The sequence below is a fragment of the Anomaloglossus baeobatrachus genome, chromosome 8 (genome assembly GCF_048569485.1).
Source record: "Anomaloglossus baeobatrachus isolate aAnoBae1 chromosome 8, aAnoBae1.hap1, whole genome shotgun sequence".
NCBI lineage: Eukaryota > Metazoa > Chordata > Amphibia > Anura > Aromobatidae > Anomaloglossus > Anomaloglossus baeobatrachus.
Window position 1 is genome coordinate 218,178,538 of NC_134360.1, and position 21,929 is coordinate 218,200,466.

General features: G+C 47.3%; 1 protein-coding gene across 3 annotated transcripts in view; it reads left to right on the top strand.

The window, feature by feature from the left end:
* Positions 1-21,929, top strand: part of RNF220 (ring finger protein 220) — a 129,245-nt gene that overhangs the window by 49,873 nt on the left and 57,443 nt on the right. For 2 of the 3 annotated variants that reach the window (XM_075320201.1, XM_075320202.1), the window contains exons 3-4: positions 3,710-3,805; positions 17,206-17,248. In XM_075320201.1, coding sequence (XP_075176316.1) covers positions 3,710-3,805; positions 17,206-17,248 — 139 coding nt within the window. Of the gene's footprint in view, positions 1-3,709; positions 3,806-16,323; positions 16,548-17,205; positions 17,249-21,929 lie in introns of those variants that run through there. The other variant, XM_075320203.1, reaches the window with a different exon arrangement.

A 21,929-nucleotide genomic window follows, 5' to 3' on the forward strand; every position in this document is an offset into this window, starting at 1 on the left:
TTTTTGTCAGGACATGGCAGTACATTACTCAGCAAAGGGCAAAAATGAGATAACTTAACCTAAGCAATGTGAAGCATATTGAGACATGATGGGAATCGTTAGTAAAATAAAATAGGAGATGAAAGGGTGATTGACTAGTGCATTATTTTTGTCTAGTCTTTTTCATTTGCTTCTAATTCATTTGCATGTTTTCTCTGTTACCTCTTTCTTTTTAAGTTCATATTCTTGGTGGTGTACAGTGATGTTTTTGGCTGATTTATCAATTATGACTTTTTAAAAAGTCGTAACATTTGGCATTATCGTACCCCAGCCTAACCCAGGGTTTGATGTTCACCTTTCATTGATTGTAGAAATTTTGTAACTGAGCAAAAAAATTCAGCTTTTTGTGCATTAAAAAAATAATTAAAAAACTGTGCAAAGACAGAGTATTTTTGATTTTACTCAAAATTCATCAACATGCACCAATTTGAAGAATTCAACATAAAAAAAACCCCCAAGACGAAAAAAGAAGCGACATAAAAACAAGCAGATGATGAAGCCATGCCCATATAATTACTATAAACCAAATGTAACCTGTAATGAAACGTTTCTTGCACCCATGGAATGTGCTTTAGTAGGGGCTCCACGCTGCTGCAGACAATCCCTTGCAGGGACTGATATTTTGGCTCCTTGCACAGTTGAGGGTTGGGGGTAACGGGAGGGTCCCTCGTCCACCCCTGATAGATGCAGGAGAGAGCGCTGCCAGGATAAGGAGTGAGAAGGTGAGGAGAGTGCCCCGCTCGCACTGAATTTATGGCTGTGTTGCCATTAAGGGAAAAATTAGCCGGTGGCGGCTATCATATTAAAGGGTGAGAAAGCCGTGAATTACCTTTTTTAAGATCTTATTGCTTACAATGATAATTTTACCTTACAAAAGGCCATTTTTAATGAGCGATACAGACGGGCAGCTGTGATTTACGGCCGTATGTTCCTCACCTTCATACTGAAATTTTTTTTTCCACTTAAATACATTTATTCTTTTTTCTTTTGATTAAATGCAGGTTATTACCTAGGGCAGAGGAACAATAGCGGGTGCTAGTGCAGAAGCCGTCCTAGCGGTATTAGGGGGTCCGCTATTACTGCTACTTTTCCAAAACCTGTATAAGACAGGCTGTGCATGACTTTAAAGGGAACACCCCTAATTTCCCCCCCGATCGGCCGACATGTCTATTCCGCACCCTATTATACAGGCTCTTTCTGCCTTAGGGTATGTGCCCACGATTAGGATTCACTGCGTCCTGGACACAGCGGGTCCTGACCTGCGGGGCCGCGAGTCTCCTCCGCAGGAGACCGCTGCTGCTCGTACCCACGATCAGGGTTCAGTGCGCTGTGGTCTCCTCGCTGTGTTCTCCCTAAGGAGGACGCATGCGAATCTGCGGCAAACAGTTCACATGCTGCGGCTTGGAGAGCCGCACCGCAGATCAGTGTTTGTTGTGGAAAAAACAAGCACAGTAGGCACAGTATTTGTAGAAATCCATCCACTGTGCTTGCACTGTACAACGCAGCATTTTGGACACAGCGAAAACACGCTACATCCAAAATGCTGCAAACACTGATCGTGGGCACGCACCCTTAGCGTTTGCTGTAGAAGTGTAAACTCGAGTTTTCATCTGCACTTGTGTTATGCCAATCTGTGAAGGCAAGTCCTGCAGGGCGATTATTTCCCCCAGACTAATGACCTCCATGGGCACGGCTGACATGAAGTCTAGGAGTGACGGCCCTCTTTCACATGTGAGTGCCATTCTGCCTCCCTGTGAGGCCGGGTGTCTGCTCCCCCAGTACATCGGAGCGTGCACGTACCCAGGGAGGCATTGTGATGTATGCCAGCTGCAGAGGAGCATTCCCCGGGCATGAATGCTCTGTCAATAACACCAGGCCTCATGGCGCATCCACAAGGAGGTCAAACATGGTCAAAGAGCCGTTAGTGACGTCACTTTTGGAAATCGTGGCACTCGTCACACGCAGGAGGGGGTTTACAGGATGGCAGGAAGGATAGTCAGGGGGAATCAATGCCCAGCTGGACTAGGGGATTTTCAGATTAAAATCTGATTTTACAGTTACAGAGCAATCTCTGAGCCTGTGAGAATGATGACAGGGGGCGCCGTGGAGACATTGTGGCCATTTAGGGGGAAGGCAGATGACAGGTTCCCTTTAAGAAGATGGGTGACAATCCCTTAGAAGTAATAATGGCTATATTGATTGTCACTTAGCATTAGGAGAGACAGATATAACAATGAGACTATAGAATACACATAGATACAATGTGAGTGAAGGGACAGCGCAGGATTTTATATGGCCTGAGGGGTTTTCTGATATATATTTATTTATATATATATATAAATATATAGCTATATAAATATATCTACATATTTATATATATATATATATATATATATATATATATATATATATAAAAAGATATATATATATATATATATAAAAATAAATATATAGATATATAAATAAATATATCTACATATTTATATATTTTTGTATATATATATATATATATATTTAAATATATACATTTATTATATATATATTTATATATATATATATATATATATATTTATATATATATATTTAGATATATTTATATATATAAATATATATAATATATTTTTATATATATATATATATATATATATATAATCTATATATAAATGACAGAGGGAAATTCTCTTTTCCTCTTCTATCTGAAATATTGAGTCGAGATAAAAATGCAAACTGGAGCAAAACTTTGAGGTAGTGATTGCGCTATAGAGACAAGATATATACAGATGGTAAAAGAAGGATGTGTAGAAGGATAGACGGGGGGTAGTGGGCTACGGCCCCCGCCCATGTGGCACCTGACGCCAGCATAGCCCAGCTTGTGCCATGATGAAGCTGCATTTTCTGGGCCGGGCTGCGGGGAGTGTGACTTGGCATGAATTGCACTGTACTTAACATGCGAGGTGGATAGTTAGAATTGAAGTGCTTTCCACACAATTTAGAAATAGACAGTTTATTAATCTGAACTGCAAGCACATGTAGAAGAGGCCTCCAGATTGACATCTCTGGGATTAGTTTAGCCCTGTTTTTTTTCCAGAGGTCATCTCCATGGTGCTCAGAAAGAATGCTGAATAAATGGCTGCGGCGCTCTTCCCAGGGCCGAGCGGGGCGCTGAATACATATCATTTCACTTTCGGCCTCCTGGACCATTTTTCACCAAACAATGTTCCACTATGGTGGCTTACAATTTAGTTTTACTTTGTGGCTGTTTTTATTCCCCCACCTCCTGCTGTACTTTGTACACCTTCAATTTCAGTTATGATAAAACCCTGTGGAAAGGCTGGGAGGAGAGTTTAATCTGTGTGGGACCTGTAATTACAAGAATCTGTAGCGGTTAATAGCATTCAAACCTACGATCAATGCTTTTTTATAGGTACGCTACATGAAAGATCACTTGGCTGCCTGCAACCCCATTGAGCCGGGAGACGCCGGCGGCGTTAACAAAGATGTTCAGTTTTGACAAATGATCAAACAGGCTTTGCTTTTGGCAGGTGTAATGGCACAATAGAGCGGAGGGCACACACAAAAATAGTACATAAAAGCTTTGGAATTTTCTGATTTCTTGCAATTCTTACCTGACCTTTTCATCTCCCCCCCACCCCGGTCTCTCGTTCTGCAGTCTGTGTTGTTATCAGCTTCAATCAAGAGAGAAGGGGAATCGCCAACAGCTTCGCCTCACTCCACGGACGAGATCCACCACTCGGACAGATACCAGGTGCGCCGCTTTACAAGTACTGGAAAAAAAAAGATAAAAAGTGCAAAATGAGCAGTTAATTACTAGGCGGCGGCCATTGAAACCGTTAACACAGCAGGATAATAGGGTCATTTATTGATACAGCTGGAACTGCACAGACATTAAATCATCACTGTCATGTTGTGATTTTCTCTATTGCGTTAGATTAACTTCTGCATTATGTGATTAGGCGGCCGTAACATTGTGTAATGTGACACAGGCCCATAGACGAGAGCCGCCGCAACCTGTTCTGCCAACTGGTCACCAGTGAGGGGTCCGAACCCATCCTGCCAACTGGTCACCAGTGAGGGGTCCGAACCCATCCTGCCAACTGGTCACCAGTGAGGGGTCCGAACCCATCCTGCCAACTGGTCACCAGTGAGGGGTCCGAACCCATCCTGCCAACTGGTCACCAGTGAGGGGTCCGAACTCATCCTACTAACTGGTGACCAGTAAGTGAGGGGTCCGTATCCATCCTGCCAACTGGTCACCAGTGAGGGGTCCGAACCCATCCTACTAACTGGTGACCAGTAAGTGAGGGGTCCGTATCCATCCTGCCAACTGGTCACCAGTGAGGGGTCCGAACCCATCCTACTAACTGGTGACCAGTAAGTGAGGGGTCCGTACTCGTCCTGCCAACTAGTTACCAGTAAGTGAAGGGTATGGACCCATCAGGGCTGCACAGGGCCAGGGTATCTGCAGGGCTTTAGAGGAACATCATTAAAAAAAGTAATTTACAGTCAGAGTTTACAGTTTCCTCCAATAGATGTCATATAGAGCAGAGAACAGAGAGAGAGCAGCAATAACAGAGAGAGAGCAGCGATAACAGAGAGAGAGCAGAGAGAGAACAGAGATAACAGAGAGAGCAGTGATAACAGAGAGAACAGCGATAAGCGAGAGAGCAGCGATAACAAAGAGAGCAGCGATAACAGAGAGAGAGCAGTGATAAGCGAGAGAGCAGCGATAAAGAGAGCAGCGATAAAGAGAGCAGCGATAACAGAGAGAGAGCAGTGATAAGCGAGAGAGCAGCGATAAAGAGAGCAGCGATAAAGAGAGCAGCGATAACAGAGAGAGCAGTGATAAGCGAGAGAGCAGCGATAAAGAGAGCAGCGATAACAGAGAGAGAGCAGTGATAACAGAGAGAGAGCAGTGATAACAGAGAGAGAGCAGTGATAACAGAGAGAGAGCAGCGATAACAGAGAGAGCAGTGATAACAGAGAGAGAGCAGCGATAACAGAGAGAGAGCAGTGATAAGCGAGAGAGCAGCGATAAAGAGAACAGCGATAACAGAGAGAGAGCAGTGATAAAGAGAGCAGTGATAACAGAGAGAGCAGTGATAAGCGAGAGAGCAGCGATAAAGAGAGCAGGGATAACAGAGATAACGGGAAAAAACAGAGCAGAGATAACAGAGAGATCAGAGAGAACAGTGATAGAAGAGAGAACAGAGATAAGAGAGTGAACAGAGATAACCGAAAAAACAGAGCAGAAATAACAGAAATAACAGGGGACAACAGAGATAGAGCAGAGATAACAGAGAACAGAAATAACAGAGAGCAGACATAACAGAGAGAGAACAGAAATAACAGCAGAGCTAACAGAGAGAAAGCAGAGATAACAAAGAGCAGAGATATCAGAGAGAACAGAAATAACAGAGCAGAGGTAACAGAGAGAGCAGAGACAACAAAGAGAAGAGAACAGAAATAACAGAGAGGAGATAACAGAGAGAGAAAAGAAATCAGAGCAGAGATAACAGAGAGAGAGCAGAGAGAACAGTGATAACAGAGAGAATGGAGAGAGCAGAAATAACAGAGCAGAGAGAACACAGAGAGCAGAGATAGAGAACAGAAATAACAAAGTGCAGAGATAGAAAGCAGAGAGCACAATTAACAGACAATGGAGAGAACAGAAATAAGAGAGAGGAGATAACAAAGAGCAGAGATAAGAGAGAGAACAGAGATAACACAGAGCAGGGATAACAGAGAGAGAGCTAGCAGAGATAAGAGCAAGAACAGCCATAAAAGACCAAAGAGAACTGAAATAACAGAGAGAGTGAGCAGAGATAACAGAGAGCAGAGATAACAGAAAGATCAGAGATAACAAAGATTACAGAGAACAGATAAAACCAAGAATGGAGAGAACAGAGAGATGAGAGAGAGCAAAGAGAAGAGAAAGAACAGAGAGTGATAACAGAGAAAGAGAGCAGAGATAACAGAGAAAGCAGAGCTACCAGTATCTTATAAGTAACCACATATTCCAGTAGGAGGGAGCAGTAGTGGATTTAGTGAAGATGCTCTCCAGCCATATCATAGATAGAAAATATCAGCTAGACTTAAGTCTGACCATTGGTAATATAAATCACCAGACACTGAAAGCACTGACTGTCAGCTGTGAAGCTATAGATTAAAAACTGCAGCTCTGAAGCATAATACAGGATCAGTAATGTATGTACACAGTGACTGCACCAGCAGAATAGTGAGTGCAGCTCTAGAGTATAATACAGGAGGTAACGCAGGATCAGTAATGTAATGTATGTACACAGTGACTGCACCAGCAGAATAGTGAGCGCAGCTCTGGAGTATAATACAGGAGGTAACTCAGGATCAGTAATGTAATGTTTGTACACAGCAACTGCACCAGCAGAATAGTGAGCGCAGCTCTGGAGTATAATACAGGAGGTAACTCAGGATCAGTAATGTAATGTATGTACACAGTGACTGCACCAGCAGAATAGTGAGCGCAGCTCTGGAGTATAATACAGGATATAACTCAGGATCAGTAATGTAATGTTTGTACACAGCAACTGCACCAGCAGAATAGTGAGTGCAGCTCTGGAGTATAATACAGGGGGTAACTCAGGATCAGTAATGTATGTACACAGTGACTCCACCAGCAGAATAGTGAGCGCAGCTCTGGAGTATAATACAGTATGTGCACAGTACCTGCACCAGTATCCGAGGCCTGCACTAGATAGTCACATCAAGGACTTTTAAGAGCTTTCTAAAGAAAAACAACCGTTTATTTAATAATACAATGTACGAGACCAATAGTTTTCTAGTTCTTGCTGTAGTGGGTCACTCTTTGTCCCCTGGTTCAGTAATAGAGCTGTAATGAAACACTATGATGTCATCAGAGCTGCCCATGGTCGTGGCCTCTCTTCTCCAGCCGCCTCAGTACAATAGTGAAGCTTTTCATGTCTCCTATGTCTGAGTGAAGCTGTCAGGTTGGAGAGTGACTGTGTAAATTCAGCGTCACGGCTGGCACTTGGCAGATGGAAGTCGTCCAGCGCGCAGAGTGCACCACTTTCTATGCAGCGTCTGTGACTGTGTCATTACAGCTGGACTGACATGTTTCTATCCGAGAGCCATTAGTAGCGACAGCTCTGAGGATGTTACATTCTACGGAGCTGACAACTGTGGAATTGCAATCCACTAAAAATAGAATAGTTGCAGACGGAGGGGATGAAAGCGGCGCGGTCTTTACACAGAATGTAAACTAGCTGTACTGCCTGCACACAGGAGGATGTCAGATTGTTACAAGGATTGGGGTTTTGGAGAGAAATTCATCATCCATTTCACATACGGGTAATTTTGAGATCAAACAGCCCCCCCCTCCCCCATTAAGATGGAAGTCTAAGTTATTAAGAGAAAGTCCAGAAATCGTTATCCCTAGGAGAATCCATCAGACGCCATCACGGTCACACGTAGAAGATACTTGTTGGATAAGTCCAATGTGCATTTGTCCAGAATTTGCAGCGTCATCTCCGATTTATGGGGATTTTACAGCGTGAATCATCGCAGGTCTGTACCGGGATTAGCTTAATCCAGGGTCCACAACCCACCAAGAAAACAGCAAAGGTAGTGTGAAGCTTAAGGGCATGTTCACACTCAGTGAGGTGGAAAATCTAAAGTGGTTTTAAAGGGAATCTGTCAGCAAGTTTTTGAGAGCAGCATAATGTAGAGACGGAGCCCCTGATTCCAGCGGTTTCACTTACTGAGCTGTCTGCTGGCTCCTCTGCTGATTCCAGTGATGTGTCACTTACTGAACTGTCTCCTCTGCTGATTCCAGCGATGTGTCACTTACTGAGCTGTCTCCTCTGCTGATTCCAGCGATGTGTCACTTACTGAGCTGGCTCCTCTGCTGATTCCAGTGATGTGTCACTTACTGAGCTGTCTCCTCTGCTGATTCCAGCGATGTGTCACTTACTGAGCTGTCTCCTCTGCTGATTCCAGCGATGTGTCACTTACTGAGCTGTCTCCTCTGCTGATTCCAGTGATGTGTCACTTACTGAGCTGTCTCCTCTGCTGATTCCAGCGATGTGTCATTTACTGAGCTGTCTCCTCTGCTGATTCCAGTGATGTGTCACTTACTGAGCTGTCTCCTCTTAGGATTCCAGTGATGTGTCACTTACTGAGCTGTCTGCTGTCTCCTCTGCTGATTCCAGTGATGTGTCACTTACTGAGCTGTCTGCTGTCTCCTCTGCTGATTCCAGTGATGTGTCTCTTACTGAGCTGTCTGCTGGCTCCTCTGCTGATTCCAGTGATGTGTCTTTTACTGAGCTGTCTGCTGTCTCCTCTGCTGATTCCAGTGATGTGTCTCTTACTGAGCTGTCTGCTGGCTCCTCTGCTGATTCCAGTGATGTGTCACTTACTGAGCTGTCTCCTCTTAGGATTCCAGTGATGTGTCACTTACTGAGCTGTCTGCTGTCTCCTCTGCTGATTCCAGTGATGTGTCACTTACTGAGCTGTCTGCTGTCTCCTCTGCTGATTCCAGTGATGTGTCACTTACTGAGCTGTCTGCTGTCTCCTCTGCTGATTCCAGTGATGTGTCTCTTACTGAGCTGTCTGCTGGCTCCTCTGCTGATTCCAGTGATGTGTCACTTACTGAGCTGTCTGCTGGCTCCTCTGCTGATTCCAGTGATGTGTCACTTACTGAGCTATCTGCTGTCTCCTCTGCTGATTCCAGTGATGTGTCACTTACTGAGCTGTCTGCTGGCTCCTCTGCTGATTCCAGTGATGTGTCTCTTACTGAGCTGTCTGCTGGCTCCTCTGCTAACTCCAGTGATGTGTCACTTACTAAGCTGTCTGCTGGCGCTCCTCTGCTGATTCCAGTGATGTGTCACTTACTGAGCTGTCTCCTCTGCTGATTCCAGTGATGTGTCACTTACTGAGCTGTCTCCTCTGCTGATTCTACTGATGTGTCACTTACTGGGCTGTCTGCTGTCTCCTCTGCTGATTCCAGCGATGTGTCACTTACTGAGCTGTCTGCTGGTTCCTCTGCTGATTCCACTGATGTGTCACTTACTGAGCTGTCTGCTGGCTCCTCTGCTGATTCCAGTGATGTGTCACTTACTGAGCTGTCTCCTCTGCTGATTCCACTGATGTGTCACTTACTGAGCTGTCTGCTGGCTCCTCTGCTGATTCCAGTGATGTGTCACTTACTGAGCTGTCTCCTCTGCTGATTCCACTGATGTGCCACTTACTGAGCTGTCTGCTGTCTCCTCTGTTGATTCCAGTGATGTGTCACTTACTGAGCTGTCTCCTCTGCTGATTCCAGTGATGTGCCACTTACTGAGCTGTCTGCTGTCTCCTCTGCTGCAGATCTCACAGTTAGGGTAGGATTCAACTTGCGAGAGACTCGCTTGTATCTCGCATCGCATCACCTGGCACGGCCTGCCTCTTTCCCAACAGGAGTGGGTCAGCTGCATATATTTCTATGCAGCTGATCAGCTCCCTTCGGGAAAGAGGCAGGCCGTGCCGGGTGATGCGATGCAGATACAATCGAGTCTCTCGCAAGTGGAATCCTACCCTAATACAGAGCTCATGAATAGTGATGAGTGAACCTGTTCGGCGTCCTTACCGAACAGCAGGTGTTTGGGTCCCAGACCCCAGACACAAACTTTTCAGGGAAGTCAGTGTTACAGTTCGGGTTCGGCCACCTGGATAATATAAAAAAAAACAAAACAAACAAACAAAAAAAAACAAAGCATTGCGGCAAGAGAATATACTTACTGAACCTCCCATGCGGCTGTAAAACTACTTCCAAGTCTGCTCATCAGACCTCATACATATTCACTGCTTTCCCTGCCCACCGGCAGCTGATTGGCTACCAGTAGACCACGCCCCCACCCTCTGTAATAGTGCCTATGATTGGTTGGAATCAATAAATAAAAATATCGTAGGGTTCTGCCTATAGTGATAAAAGCACAGATCAAGTCACGGCTACAGGCTGCAGCCCCCAGCTGTGGGCTTATCTTGGTTGTATAACAAAATAAGAGGAACCGCATGCATTTTTTTTTGTTTTAATAATTAAAAACAACGATATGCGGGTCCCCCTAATTTGAGAGCCAGCCAAGATAAAGCCGACAGATGGGGGCTGGTATTCTCAGGCTGGGGAGGCCCGTGCTTATTGCAACCCCCCAGCCTAAGAATAGCAGCCTGTTGCCACCCCCGGAATAGTTGCATTCATTAGATGCAACAATCCCGGCGCTTTACCCTGCTCTTCCTGACTGTGGCAATCGGGGTAATAAGGGCTTAATGACAGCTCTGAGCTGCTACTAAGCGCAGAATTAGTAATGCTATAAGTAAAAAGAAATAAAACACAAACACCGAGAAAAATTCTTTATTTGAAATTAAAATACAGTACCCTCTTTATTAACCACAAAAAGACCCTTGAAGTTCTGCTGTAATCCACACGACGGTACTGGCTCTACTACATCCGAGCCTGGAGAAAACAAAAACATGTTCGATCTCTCCAGGCAAGACTGCCAAGGGGGACCCGGCTGGAAGCAGTGACGTTACTCAGTTCACCGGGTTCCCACGGTTTGACCTCTGGTGACATGAGCACCGCACTCTGACTCAAAATGCCCCATCAGCCCTTTAACACTGACAGTGCCGGCCGGGTGGGGCTGCCCCTTTCTCCCCGGCCAGCATTTTCAGTATTAAAGGGCTGGCAGGGTGCGGGGCATAGCCCTGCACTTTAAGCCAGAGTGCGGTACTAAGGTCACCAGAGGTCATACAGTGGGAACCCGTGTATGACCTCCGTTGCACTGAGTGACATCACTGTTGTCAGCCGGGTCCCCCTTGTCGGTGTATCCTGAAGCCTGGAGAGATTGGACATGTTTTCGCTCTCTCCAGACTCGGATGCAGCAGAGCCAGGACCGTCGTGGGACGTCGCGTGGATTTTCGAAACTTCAGGGGTCTGGATTTTTCTAGGTGTTTTTTTTTTTCCAATTTATATGAATCAGCTCACCGTGTAAGGCTCAATCCCGATTCCGTCCTAGAGCACGGACAGGCACTGCCACAGCCCAATGAAATGCAGAAAAAAGAGGATGTGCAGCTCTTCCTGAAGAGCTGGACATCCTCTTTTTTCTGCGGTTTTTTTTTTTTATCTTTTTACTTATAGGATTAGTGATGGGGGTCTCATAGACCCCTACCCATCCCGAATTGTTGGCTTGATGACAGTTGTAAGTTGTCATTAACCCTTTATTAACCTGATTGCCACCACACCAGGGCAATCGGGAAGAGCTGGGTAAAGCGCCGTGATTGTTGCATCCAATGGATTCGACAATTCAGCAGCGGCTGCTATTCTTAGGCTGGGGGGTCCCAATAATCATGGGAGCACTGAGAGAAAGTGCGAAACGGCAGTTGTCTGACGCGTCGGGTGGTTTTCTTCCCCTCCCCGCTTGCCCAAGTATGTAATCCCCACCTGTAAATAAAGAAATTCCTGCACAGCAAGAACCGGTGAGTGCCTTCATCTCTCCTTACTCTTATTTGGATATATCTTTATCTTTGAATGAGCACCCCGGAGCGGCATGGAAGCTTGCCTGGTTACTGGAGCAACCTAGACACCGTTCATATGGTATCATTGCAGCAGTATTTTTGGAGCAGTTGCTCAGGTTCTTTCCTTTGTTATGGGCTTTCCCTGCCTGAGAATACCAGCTCCCAGCTTTATCTTGGCTGGGTATCAAAACTTGGGGGACCGCACGGTGTTTTTTTTTTTTAAATTGCATTATTTATTTTGATACACAGCCAAGATAAGTCCATGGCTGGGGGTGGCAGCCTGTAGCCGTGGCTTTATCTGTGCTGGTATCACTATAGGCGGGACCCTACGCCATTTTTTAAAAAATTTAATTTACAATCCACTATAAACGTGCAGACAACACCTGTGATTCCAACCAATCACAGGCCCTGTTAAAGAGGGTGGGAGCATGGTCTACCAGCAGCCAGTCAGAGCCACCGGTGGATATGTATGAATATGTATGAGGACTGATGAGCGGACATGGAAGTAGAGTTACAGTAGTACAGGAGGCTCCGTAAGTATATTCTCCTGCTTTAACCCTTTTATTTTACAGGTGATGTTTGGGTCCCCATGGCTTATATGGGGTTCGGCGTCCAGTCAGCAGTTAAAGTCTGGTCCTGAACTGGACATATTTTAAACATCTGTGGGTTCGCTCATCTCTACTCATGAATATATGCTGGACTACCTGCAGTATGCTAAGTACTGTAGTCCTGTAATGATAATCTCCTGCTGATTAATCAGTGATTTTATCAAAACTACACTAAGCAGCCCAGTGACACATCCCTGGAATCAGGGTCTCTGCCCCTACATTATGCTGCTCTCAGATTATGTAAAATAAAAACCTGGTAACAGATTCTCTTTCATTTGCAAACTATGTGAGAAAGTCATAGTTTTTTAAAGCATTGTTTTTTCACTAAATTTAATGTAGTTTGCTGCAGATTCCACAACAATTCTACAAATAAAAGTGACATTTTCCGTCCACAATATTATTCAGACTTCACTAAAATTCTGCCCTAATGAACAACAAAGGAAAAAAAAACCAAAGCCACTACTCGGCGCTGTGCACACAGAGTTTTTCAAGCATATTTTGGGCAGAAGCTGAACAGAAACTGAATCGTCCTCCAAATCTCAAAACTCCTCAAAAACATTTGCCCTGATTCATTGAAGCCATTACACTATACTGATGTAAATCGCATTGAAAAATTGCAAAAGTTTAGTACAAAGATTTTTACGACTTTTGGTGCTTTCATGCTATTTTTGCCAAACGCCACTAAAATGGTCAAGACGGGTGTAATGACACAGCTTGTCTAATTCTGGAGACGCTGGGGAGTTCCTGACACCAGAAGTCTTACTCCGGTCCCTGAGTGGAGTAAGATATGTGGTGAGGCAAACACTTTTCACACACGCTGCATTCATTGAGACTTGAGCATCACCGACCTTTCAATTTCCACTCAGTTACTGTGTTGAAAACTCTGTATCCACATAGCCTAATATCAATAGAGACAGTGGTGTACACCATCGCCCACATGTGGGGGTCCAGCAGTGTACACCGGCTCCCACATATGGAGATCCAGCAGTGTACACCAGTGGCCATGTATGGGGGTCCAGCAGTATACACCAGCGCCCACATATGGCGGTCCAGCAATGTACACCGGCGCCCACATATGGGGGTCCAGCAATGTACATCAGCGCCCACATATGGAGGTCCAGCAGTGTACACCAGCGCCCACATATAGGGGTCCAGCAGTGTACACCAGCGCCCACATATAGGGGTCCAGCAGTGTACACCGGTCCCCATGTATGGGGGTCCAGCAGTGTACATCGGTCCCCATGTATAGGGGTCCAGCAGTGTACACCAGCGCCCACATATGGGGGTCCAGCAGTGTACACCGGTCCCCATGTATGGGGGTCCAGCAGTGTACACCAGCACCCACATGTGGGCGTCCAGCAGTGTATACCGGTCCCCATGTATGGGGGGTCCAGCAGTGTACACCAGCACCCAAATATGGGGGTCCAGCAGTGTACACCGGTCCCCATGTATGGGGGTCCAGCAGTGTACACCAGCACCCAAATATGGGGGTCCAGCAGTGTACACCGGTCCCCATGTATGGGGGTCCAGCAGTGTACACCGGTGCCCATGTATGGAGGGCCAGCAGTGTACACCAGTGCCCACATATGGAGGGCCAGCAGTGTACACCGACATACAGTATTTTAGTCCATACAACCATTGATTTTACTAAAAAAAACAAACGCATGGGACAAAAACTTGCATAACACGCATGCGGTTTTTGCGTTGTCTGGCACAAGGTGCAGTTTTGTTGTGAACAGATTTTCTGCAGTGTGTGGACATAGCCTAACACCCCTGCATTGTTTTTGGGCAATAGTGGCTCTTTAAGAAAAGGAATTTGTTTCTGGACCTTTGTCACTTACACGGTATGGCTCGCAGGATGTAATAATGACCTGACCTCCGCTGTAGAATGATTGCTGTGTGGTGGATGACAGATAAATGCTATTAACACATCAGTCGAGGAGAGGGGGCGCAGTGCCACACACAATGGACGCGCTAATTACACTGCCAGTGGTACAATCCATAGGATAATCCTGTCTGATGCTGCTGGTCATCAAAATCTCAGAGCAGGGGACAGAGATCAGGGGGCAAAGTGCCAGGAAACCGGCCGACCCTGTGGCACAGGACAGAGAGATCATGGGGCAAAGAGACAAGAAACCGCCCAACCCAGGGGCACAAGACAGAGAGATCAAAGCGCCAGGAAACTCGACAACCCAGGGGCATAGGACAAAGAGATCAGGGGGCAAAGCGCAAGGAAACCGGTCGACTCAGGGGCACAGAACAGAGATCAGGAGGCCAAGTGCCAGGAAACCAGGCGACCCAGGGGCAAAGGACAAAGAGATCATGGGGCAATGTGCCAGGAAACGGGCTGACCCAGGGGCACAGGACAGAGAGATCAGGGGGCAAAGAGACAAGAACCGGCCAATCCAGGTGCACAGGACAGAGAGATCAGGGAATAATGCGCCAAGAAACCAACTGACCAGGGGGACAGGACCAAGAGATCAGGGGGCAAAGCGCCAAGAAACCGGCCAACCGAGGGGCACAGGACAGAGAGATCAGGGAATAAAGCACCAGGAAACCGGCTGACTCGGGCATAGGACAGAGTGATCACAGAGGAAAATGCCAGGAAACTGGCCCACGGAGGAAAGTGCAAGGGAACCGGACCACCCAGGGGCACAGGACAGAGAGATCATGGGGTAAAGTGCCAGGAAACCGGCTGACCCAGGGGCACAGGACAGAGAGATCATGGGGTAAAGTGGCAGGAAACAAGATGACCTGGGGGCACAGGACAGAGAGATCAGGGAAGAAAGCGCAAGGAAACCGGCCAACCAAGGGGTATAGGACAGAGAGATCAGGGGGCAAAGTGCCAGGACACAGGCCGACCCTGGGGCACATGGGGCAAAGTGGCAGGAAACCGGCTGACCCAGGGGGCACAGGACAGAGAGATCAGGGAAGAAAGCGCAAGGAAACCGGCCAACCAAGGGGTATAGGACAGAGAGATCAGGGGGCAAAGTGCCAGGACACAGGCCGACCCTGGGGCACATGGGGCAAAGTGGCAGGAAACCGGCTGACCCAGGGGGCACAGGACAGAGAGATCAGGGGCAAAGCGCCAGGATACTATTTGCCAAGCAGCTTTATCATACCTCATGGAGTTAGATACATAGCTCTGCAGACAGTGTCACACCAGACAGGTTTAGATACATTATACAGGATTGTGTTAGATACATCACACGGGATGGATTAGGTACAGCAGTCAGGACGTATCACAGGGGGTGGATTAGGTACAGCAGTCAGGACGTATCACAGGGGGTGGATTAGGTACAGCAGACAGGACGTATCACAGGGGGTGGATTAGGTACAGCAGTCAGGACGTATCACAGGGGGTGGATTAGGTACAGCAGTCAGGACGTATCACAGGGGGTGGATTAGGTACAGCAGACAGGACGTATCACACGGGGTGGATTAGGTACAGCAGACAGGACGTATCACACGGGGTGGATTAGGTACAGCAGACAGGACGTATCACACGGGTTGGATTAGGTACAGCAGTCAGGACGTATCACAGGGGATGGATTAGGTACAGCAGACAGGACGTATCACAGGGGATGGATTAGGTACAGCAGACAGGACGTATCACAAGGGGTGGATTAGGTACAGCAGACAGGACGTATCACACGGGGTGGATTAGGTACAGCAGACAGGACGTATCACACGGGTTGGATTAGGTACAGCAGACAGGACGTATCACAGGGGCTTGGATTAGGTACAGCAGACAGGACGTATCACAGGGGCTTGGATTGGGTACAGCAGACAGGACGTATCACACGGGGTGGATTAGGTACAGCAGACAGGACGTATCACACGGGGTGGATTAGGTACAGCAGACAGGAAGTATCACACGGGGTGGATTAGGTACAGCAGACAGGACGTATCACAGGGGGTAGGAGCGAGTGTGTGTATAGATAGATAAGGGTTCTCGTATATTGTGGCTGCCCGGGGTCTCCGCTACCTCAGCTGCTGTTTCTGCGCTCTCTGTGAGGTGAAGGACTATTGCACAGAGCACTCAGCTTTCCCGCCTCTTGGTTGTCATGGCAACACTGAGCGGCGGCACGTCAACGTGACTGCATGCCTTGCGTACCTGTCACATGACCATTCCAAGATGGCGCCCGTCTCGAGAACATTCAGGCTGTGAGGAGCCATTAGAATCCGTCGCCATCGGCACGGCGCCCGGGTAACGGGCAGAGCGCCCCGTGCACACCGGGCATGAGAGGTGGCAGCGGGTCCCCGGAGGCCGAGATTTGAGGCAGACGCCCCCTAGTTGCCATGCAGAGTGAGAGCAGTGACGGCCGCAGAAAGGAAGTAGGTTTGTTTACAACTGAGAGAGAGGGAAGATCCGCGGCCATCGCCGCATCCCCGGCGGCCCCGGTCCCCCTCCGCCACATCCCCGGCGGCCCCGGTCCCCCTCCGCCACATCCCCGGCGGCCCCGGTCCCCCTCCGCCACATCCCCGGCGGCCCCGGTCCCCCTCCGCCACATCCCCGGCGGCCCCGCTCCCCCGCCGCCACATCCCCGGCGACCCCGCTCCCCCCTCTGTGGCCCCGCTCTTCCACCACCACATCCCCGGCGGCCCCGGTCCCCCCTCTGTGGCCCCGCTCCTCCACCACCACATCCCCGGCGGCCCCGGTCCCCCCTCTGTGGCCCCGCTCCTCCACCACCACATCCCCGGCGGCCCCGGTCCCCCCTCTGTGGCCCCGCTCCTCCACCACCACATCCCCGGCGGCCCCGGTCCCCCCTCTGTGGCCCCGCTCCTCCACCACCACATCCCCGGCGGCCCCGGTCCCCCCGCTCTCCCACCACATTCCCACTCCCCTCTCTGTGACCCCTTCGCTACCTCTGTGGCCCCACTCCCTCTCCGGAACCCCGCTACCCTCTGCGACCACAGCCTCGCTCCCCCCTGTCTTTCTCTACTGTCCCTCCTGTCATGCAGTCTCTGATTTGTGTGTTTTTTGTATCCACAGACCTTCCTGAGAGTTCGAGCAAACAGGCAGACCCGGCTGAACGGTGAGTGCCACCATCACTGAGGAGCTCCGCGAGCTGCACGTATACAGTGTGTATGCAAACGTCATCATCACAACCTCCGGATGTCTCCCGTCTGGAGTCTGAGCCTTGTGCAAAAATAATGGCGCCTCCATCCTCTGCTGCTGTCACTGAGGTCATTGATGGACTGAGGAAGGTTCGGCAGCTGAATGTACAAATCATCAGGATCTGCTGCCGCCAGCTCCTGTGTAATCACCGACCAATGACGTGCTTGATGGAGGCGCTGCCACCGGGGGAGACGAGTGCGGAGGCGCTGGCGCTCACACTGCAAGGAACATGTACCTTGAGGTTGTCATGTGGAATAACTGCTCCTGGGACACTTAGGTGAAATGGCCACACCACTAGTTCCACTGACAAATCAATGTAACATCAAGCTGTTCCCGGAAATGTAGACCCTAGGGTCCGGTTAAAGTACAGTATGCACCCCCTTCCCACACACCATAATCCAAGAGTAGGACCTGTGTGATATTCCCTCATGAACCCTCTTCATGAATTGCCCACATGGTCTCCTAACTAAACTCCAGCGACACTATGAAGAGGCCTTAACAAGGGCACACAACATCGGTCCTACTCCCGCGATTATGGTGTGGTGGGTATAATATCCTATATTTCTGATGCACTAGCGTTACATTGATTTGATTTTCCATATGACAACCCCAGGTCATAATGTTCCTCGCACTACTGTTAGCCATCTGAACATACTCCCGTGGTGGCGGCGTCTCAGGACTTGTCTCCTCTGGCGGCGGCATTGGTCGGTGAGAGAGACAAGATTCCATTTTGTTCTCATTGTATCCATCTTGTCTTATTACTAATGGTATCATAGGGGTCAGCTAGCACTGATGTTGGGGGAAGTTTCACATTTCCGTTCATGCCCCTACTGCTCTTATTGGCTCATAGTTCAGAGGGGACTTGTCCTTTGACTGTGACGCCATATCAACTGGTCACATGTATTAATAAAGGAGAAGTCTTTGAGTACACCATATCGGTGAATACACAGGAGCTGCCGGCAGAGGATCTTGATGATTTGTACATTCAGCAGCAGAACCTTCCTCAGACTACAATTCATGACCTCAGTGATTGCAGGCGAGCCTGAATATGCTGAGATTTCTCCCCGAGGCTCAGACTCTTGACTCGAGACATCCAGAGGTGATGAAAATATTGTTTCCAATTTGTCATAGTTTCCCGATCACCAATTTCTCCATCCGGTGATTTGTAGAATTCGTGTTTTGGTGTTGTAATACCTATTGAAGTGTAGTATATCTTTGTGTATGTCCCTATACATTCTTCTATAGAGAGAGAAAATAAATATAATATATGGTTGCACACCGTTCACACAGTGCGAGGTAGCACAGAAACACGCAGTACATTAAAAGTCCGATCGGTTTATTACATCCTCCATAAACTGCAGCTCAAAAACATAACATGAGCCTCTTCCGGTTTTACTGACAAAATAACAAAGACAATCATGGAATATAGTCCGTTTAACGCACGGTTTTCCAGTCCGTTAAGTCAGCGTTTCGCCCACTCAGGTTTGGACCCACTTTCCTTAGTGGTATCCAGAGAGGCCTCAATACCTCCGTGCACTGGAGCAGCCTCTCCTCACAGGCTGCTTTACAGATTTTTTCAGACACACTCTGCCCCGTGGCAGTCTTTTCTCAGTCTGGTTCCGTCCAGACTCACAACACAGGTTGACGTCCCTCAGGTGTGTTCCAACCAGAGGCTCATACCTCTCAGAGATTAGCAATCTCTCTACACATTTACGAAATGTGAGTCCACACACCTCTACGTGAGTTTTTTTTCAACAGCCCAGCACAATCCCTTCTAGCTGCAGTCTATCAGAGGCCTCACACACACAGCCTCGTCAGACTCCACACAGTCTGCCATGTGCCAAACAGACTCCATTAAAATCCCATGTGGCCTGTCAGACACATGTCAAACACACCCATGGGCAGGGTATGTAGGTGGCCTGACCAAATGAACTACAAAGTTATGGCACTATAATGGACCTTCAGGCTCACACCACTTATATGGTACATATCAGCCATTAGCAATGTAGCCGTCGCCATCATATATATATATATATATATATATATATATATATATATATATATATATATATATATAACACACCTGAAAAGTGAGTGCTGCCACCACAACCAAGAAATGTACAAAACTACAGTATATGCATATGTAGAAAAGACCCATAGATCCAGGATCAAAATTATTTCTCGAAAAATATTTCTCCCAGATAATTATTGTAATTGCACATGTTTATTTCCTTTATATGTACTGAGGCAACACAACTTAATTGGAAATAATTTGACACACAACCCCCCCAAATCGTTGCCACCTTTCCAATATTCTGGTTAAATAACTGTTTCAAGCATGTGATGCTCGTTCAGACTTACCTGTAACAAGTAACAGGTGTGGGCAATATGAAAATTACACCTGAAACCAAATAAAAAGGGAGAAGTTCCCTCAGTCTTTGCATTGTCTGTGTTTGCCGCACTAAGCATGGAGAACAGTAAGAGACGAGAAGTGTCTGAGAACTTCAGAAGCAAAAATATCAATAATCGCAAGGTTACACGTCCATCTCCATAGATCTTGATGTTACTTTGTCCACGGTGCACAGCATAATCCAGCAGTTTACAACCCATGGCTCTGCAGCTAATCTCTCTGGATGTGGCTGGCAGAGATAAATTGATGAAAGGTTGTAACGCAGGATGGTCCGGATGATGGATCAGCCCCAATCTAGGTCAAAAGAAATTCAAGCTGCAGCTCATGGGGCACTAGTGTTGGTGTGAACTGTCCGTCCACATCTGAATGACATGAAACATTATGGAGGAGACCCAGGAGGACCCCACTGCTGACACAGAGACAGAAAAAAGCCAAAATGTATGTGAGTAAAGAAAATCCTTCTTTGAAAGCGTCTTGTGGACAGATGAGACCAAGATAGAGCTTTATGGTAAAGGACATCATTCAACTGTTTACTGAAAACGGAATGAGGCCTACATAATAAAGAACACAGCACCTACATGCACATATGGTGGAGGTCAGAGATGTTTGAGGTTGTTTTGCTGTACTTGGCACTGGGGGCCCTGACTGTGCAAGACATCATGAAATCTGAAGATTACCGAGAAGAGCCCAGTGTCAGAAAGCTGGGTATAGTCCTAGGTTCAGTGGTCTTCCAGCAGGACAATGACCCCAAATACTTCAAGAAGACCCCAGAAATGGAGGGAAACAAAGCTCTGGAGAGTTCTAAAGTGGCAGCAATGAGTCCGGATCTAAATCCCATTGATGCCTGTATAGAGATCTGAAAATTAAGAGAACACTCCTTCAAATATGAGACATGGAGAGGTTTATAAGACCCCCTTCACACGTCAGTGATTCCAATACGTATGACGTCCGTTTCATACGAACCGGAGACACGGACACGCAGTCCCATTAAAATCAAAGGGTCTGTGCACACATCAGTGATTTATCACGGACCATGTGTCCGCATGGAGACAAGTCCATTTTTCTCTAGCAGCATGGTGTCACATGGCCCAGACACTGATGTTCTCCGTGTGACGTACTGGAGAAAACACGTGAAATCATGTGTGACACATACTATGTTGGATCTCCTGGAGAAAACACGTGTCTTTGAAATAAAATGATTTTTTTTATACTCGCCTGTCTCCAGTGCTGCTTTCTTTGGCGCTGTTGTCACTTTCTTCAGGGCCCGCTCATTATGTTCATGCATATTCACTCCACCGCGGTATCGGTAGCAGCTGCATCGGAGACATCAGCACCATGGATAGCAGAGCCAAGGTCAGGTGAGTATAAAGCTCCTGACCTCTGTGTGCTATCACGGAGAACACGCGTGAGCCAAAATCTCGACAAATGGAGAGCCATACGCACCTTAAACGCGTCTTTAAAAAACGAGTGTGAAAAAGGCCTAAAGAAGAGTCCAACATCCCAGGTGAGAGGAGTAAGAAGCTTGAGGATGATTATAGGAGGCGACTGATGGAAGGGATTTATTTCAAAGGGCGCTGACAAATATTAAGAGGAGGGGGACAACATTTTCAGCCGTGACTGTGTGTATTTTATATAAGTATATATTAATATGTATTAATATTATATATTTAATAATATACACATACAATTAGGTCTAGAAACATTTGGGCAGTGACAGAAGTTTTGCCATTTTAGCGTTTTACCAAAACATATCCCAGATCCAGTTCTAAAACAATGGTGGCTTCTAATGCCCGCTCTCCGCTGTAATGTGAGGGAGTCACATCCTGATTGGAGGAAGGTTTAGGAATTCCAGATCTTTAATCTGTCGCTGCCCCTTTTTTAAGGGACCATAGGTTATTGGACAATTATCTCAGTCACTCTTTACTGGGCTCACGGGCGATTCCCTCATGATCATCATCAGTTAATCAGGTGACAGGTCTGGAGCTGATTCCAGGTGCTGCATTTGTAGCTGTTGATGTGAACCCACAACATGTGATCAAAGGAGGAGAAATTGTCCATCATTAGGCTGAAAAAAGGAGAAATTCATCAAAGAGCACAAATATTCGGAGCACCCAAATCAACAGTTTTTTTACGTTCTGTAAAGAAAAAAAGTGTGCACTAGTGGGCCGGGTCCACCAAAAGAGCAATA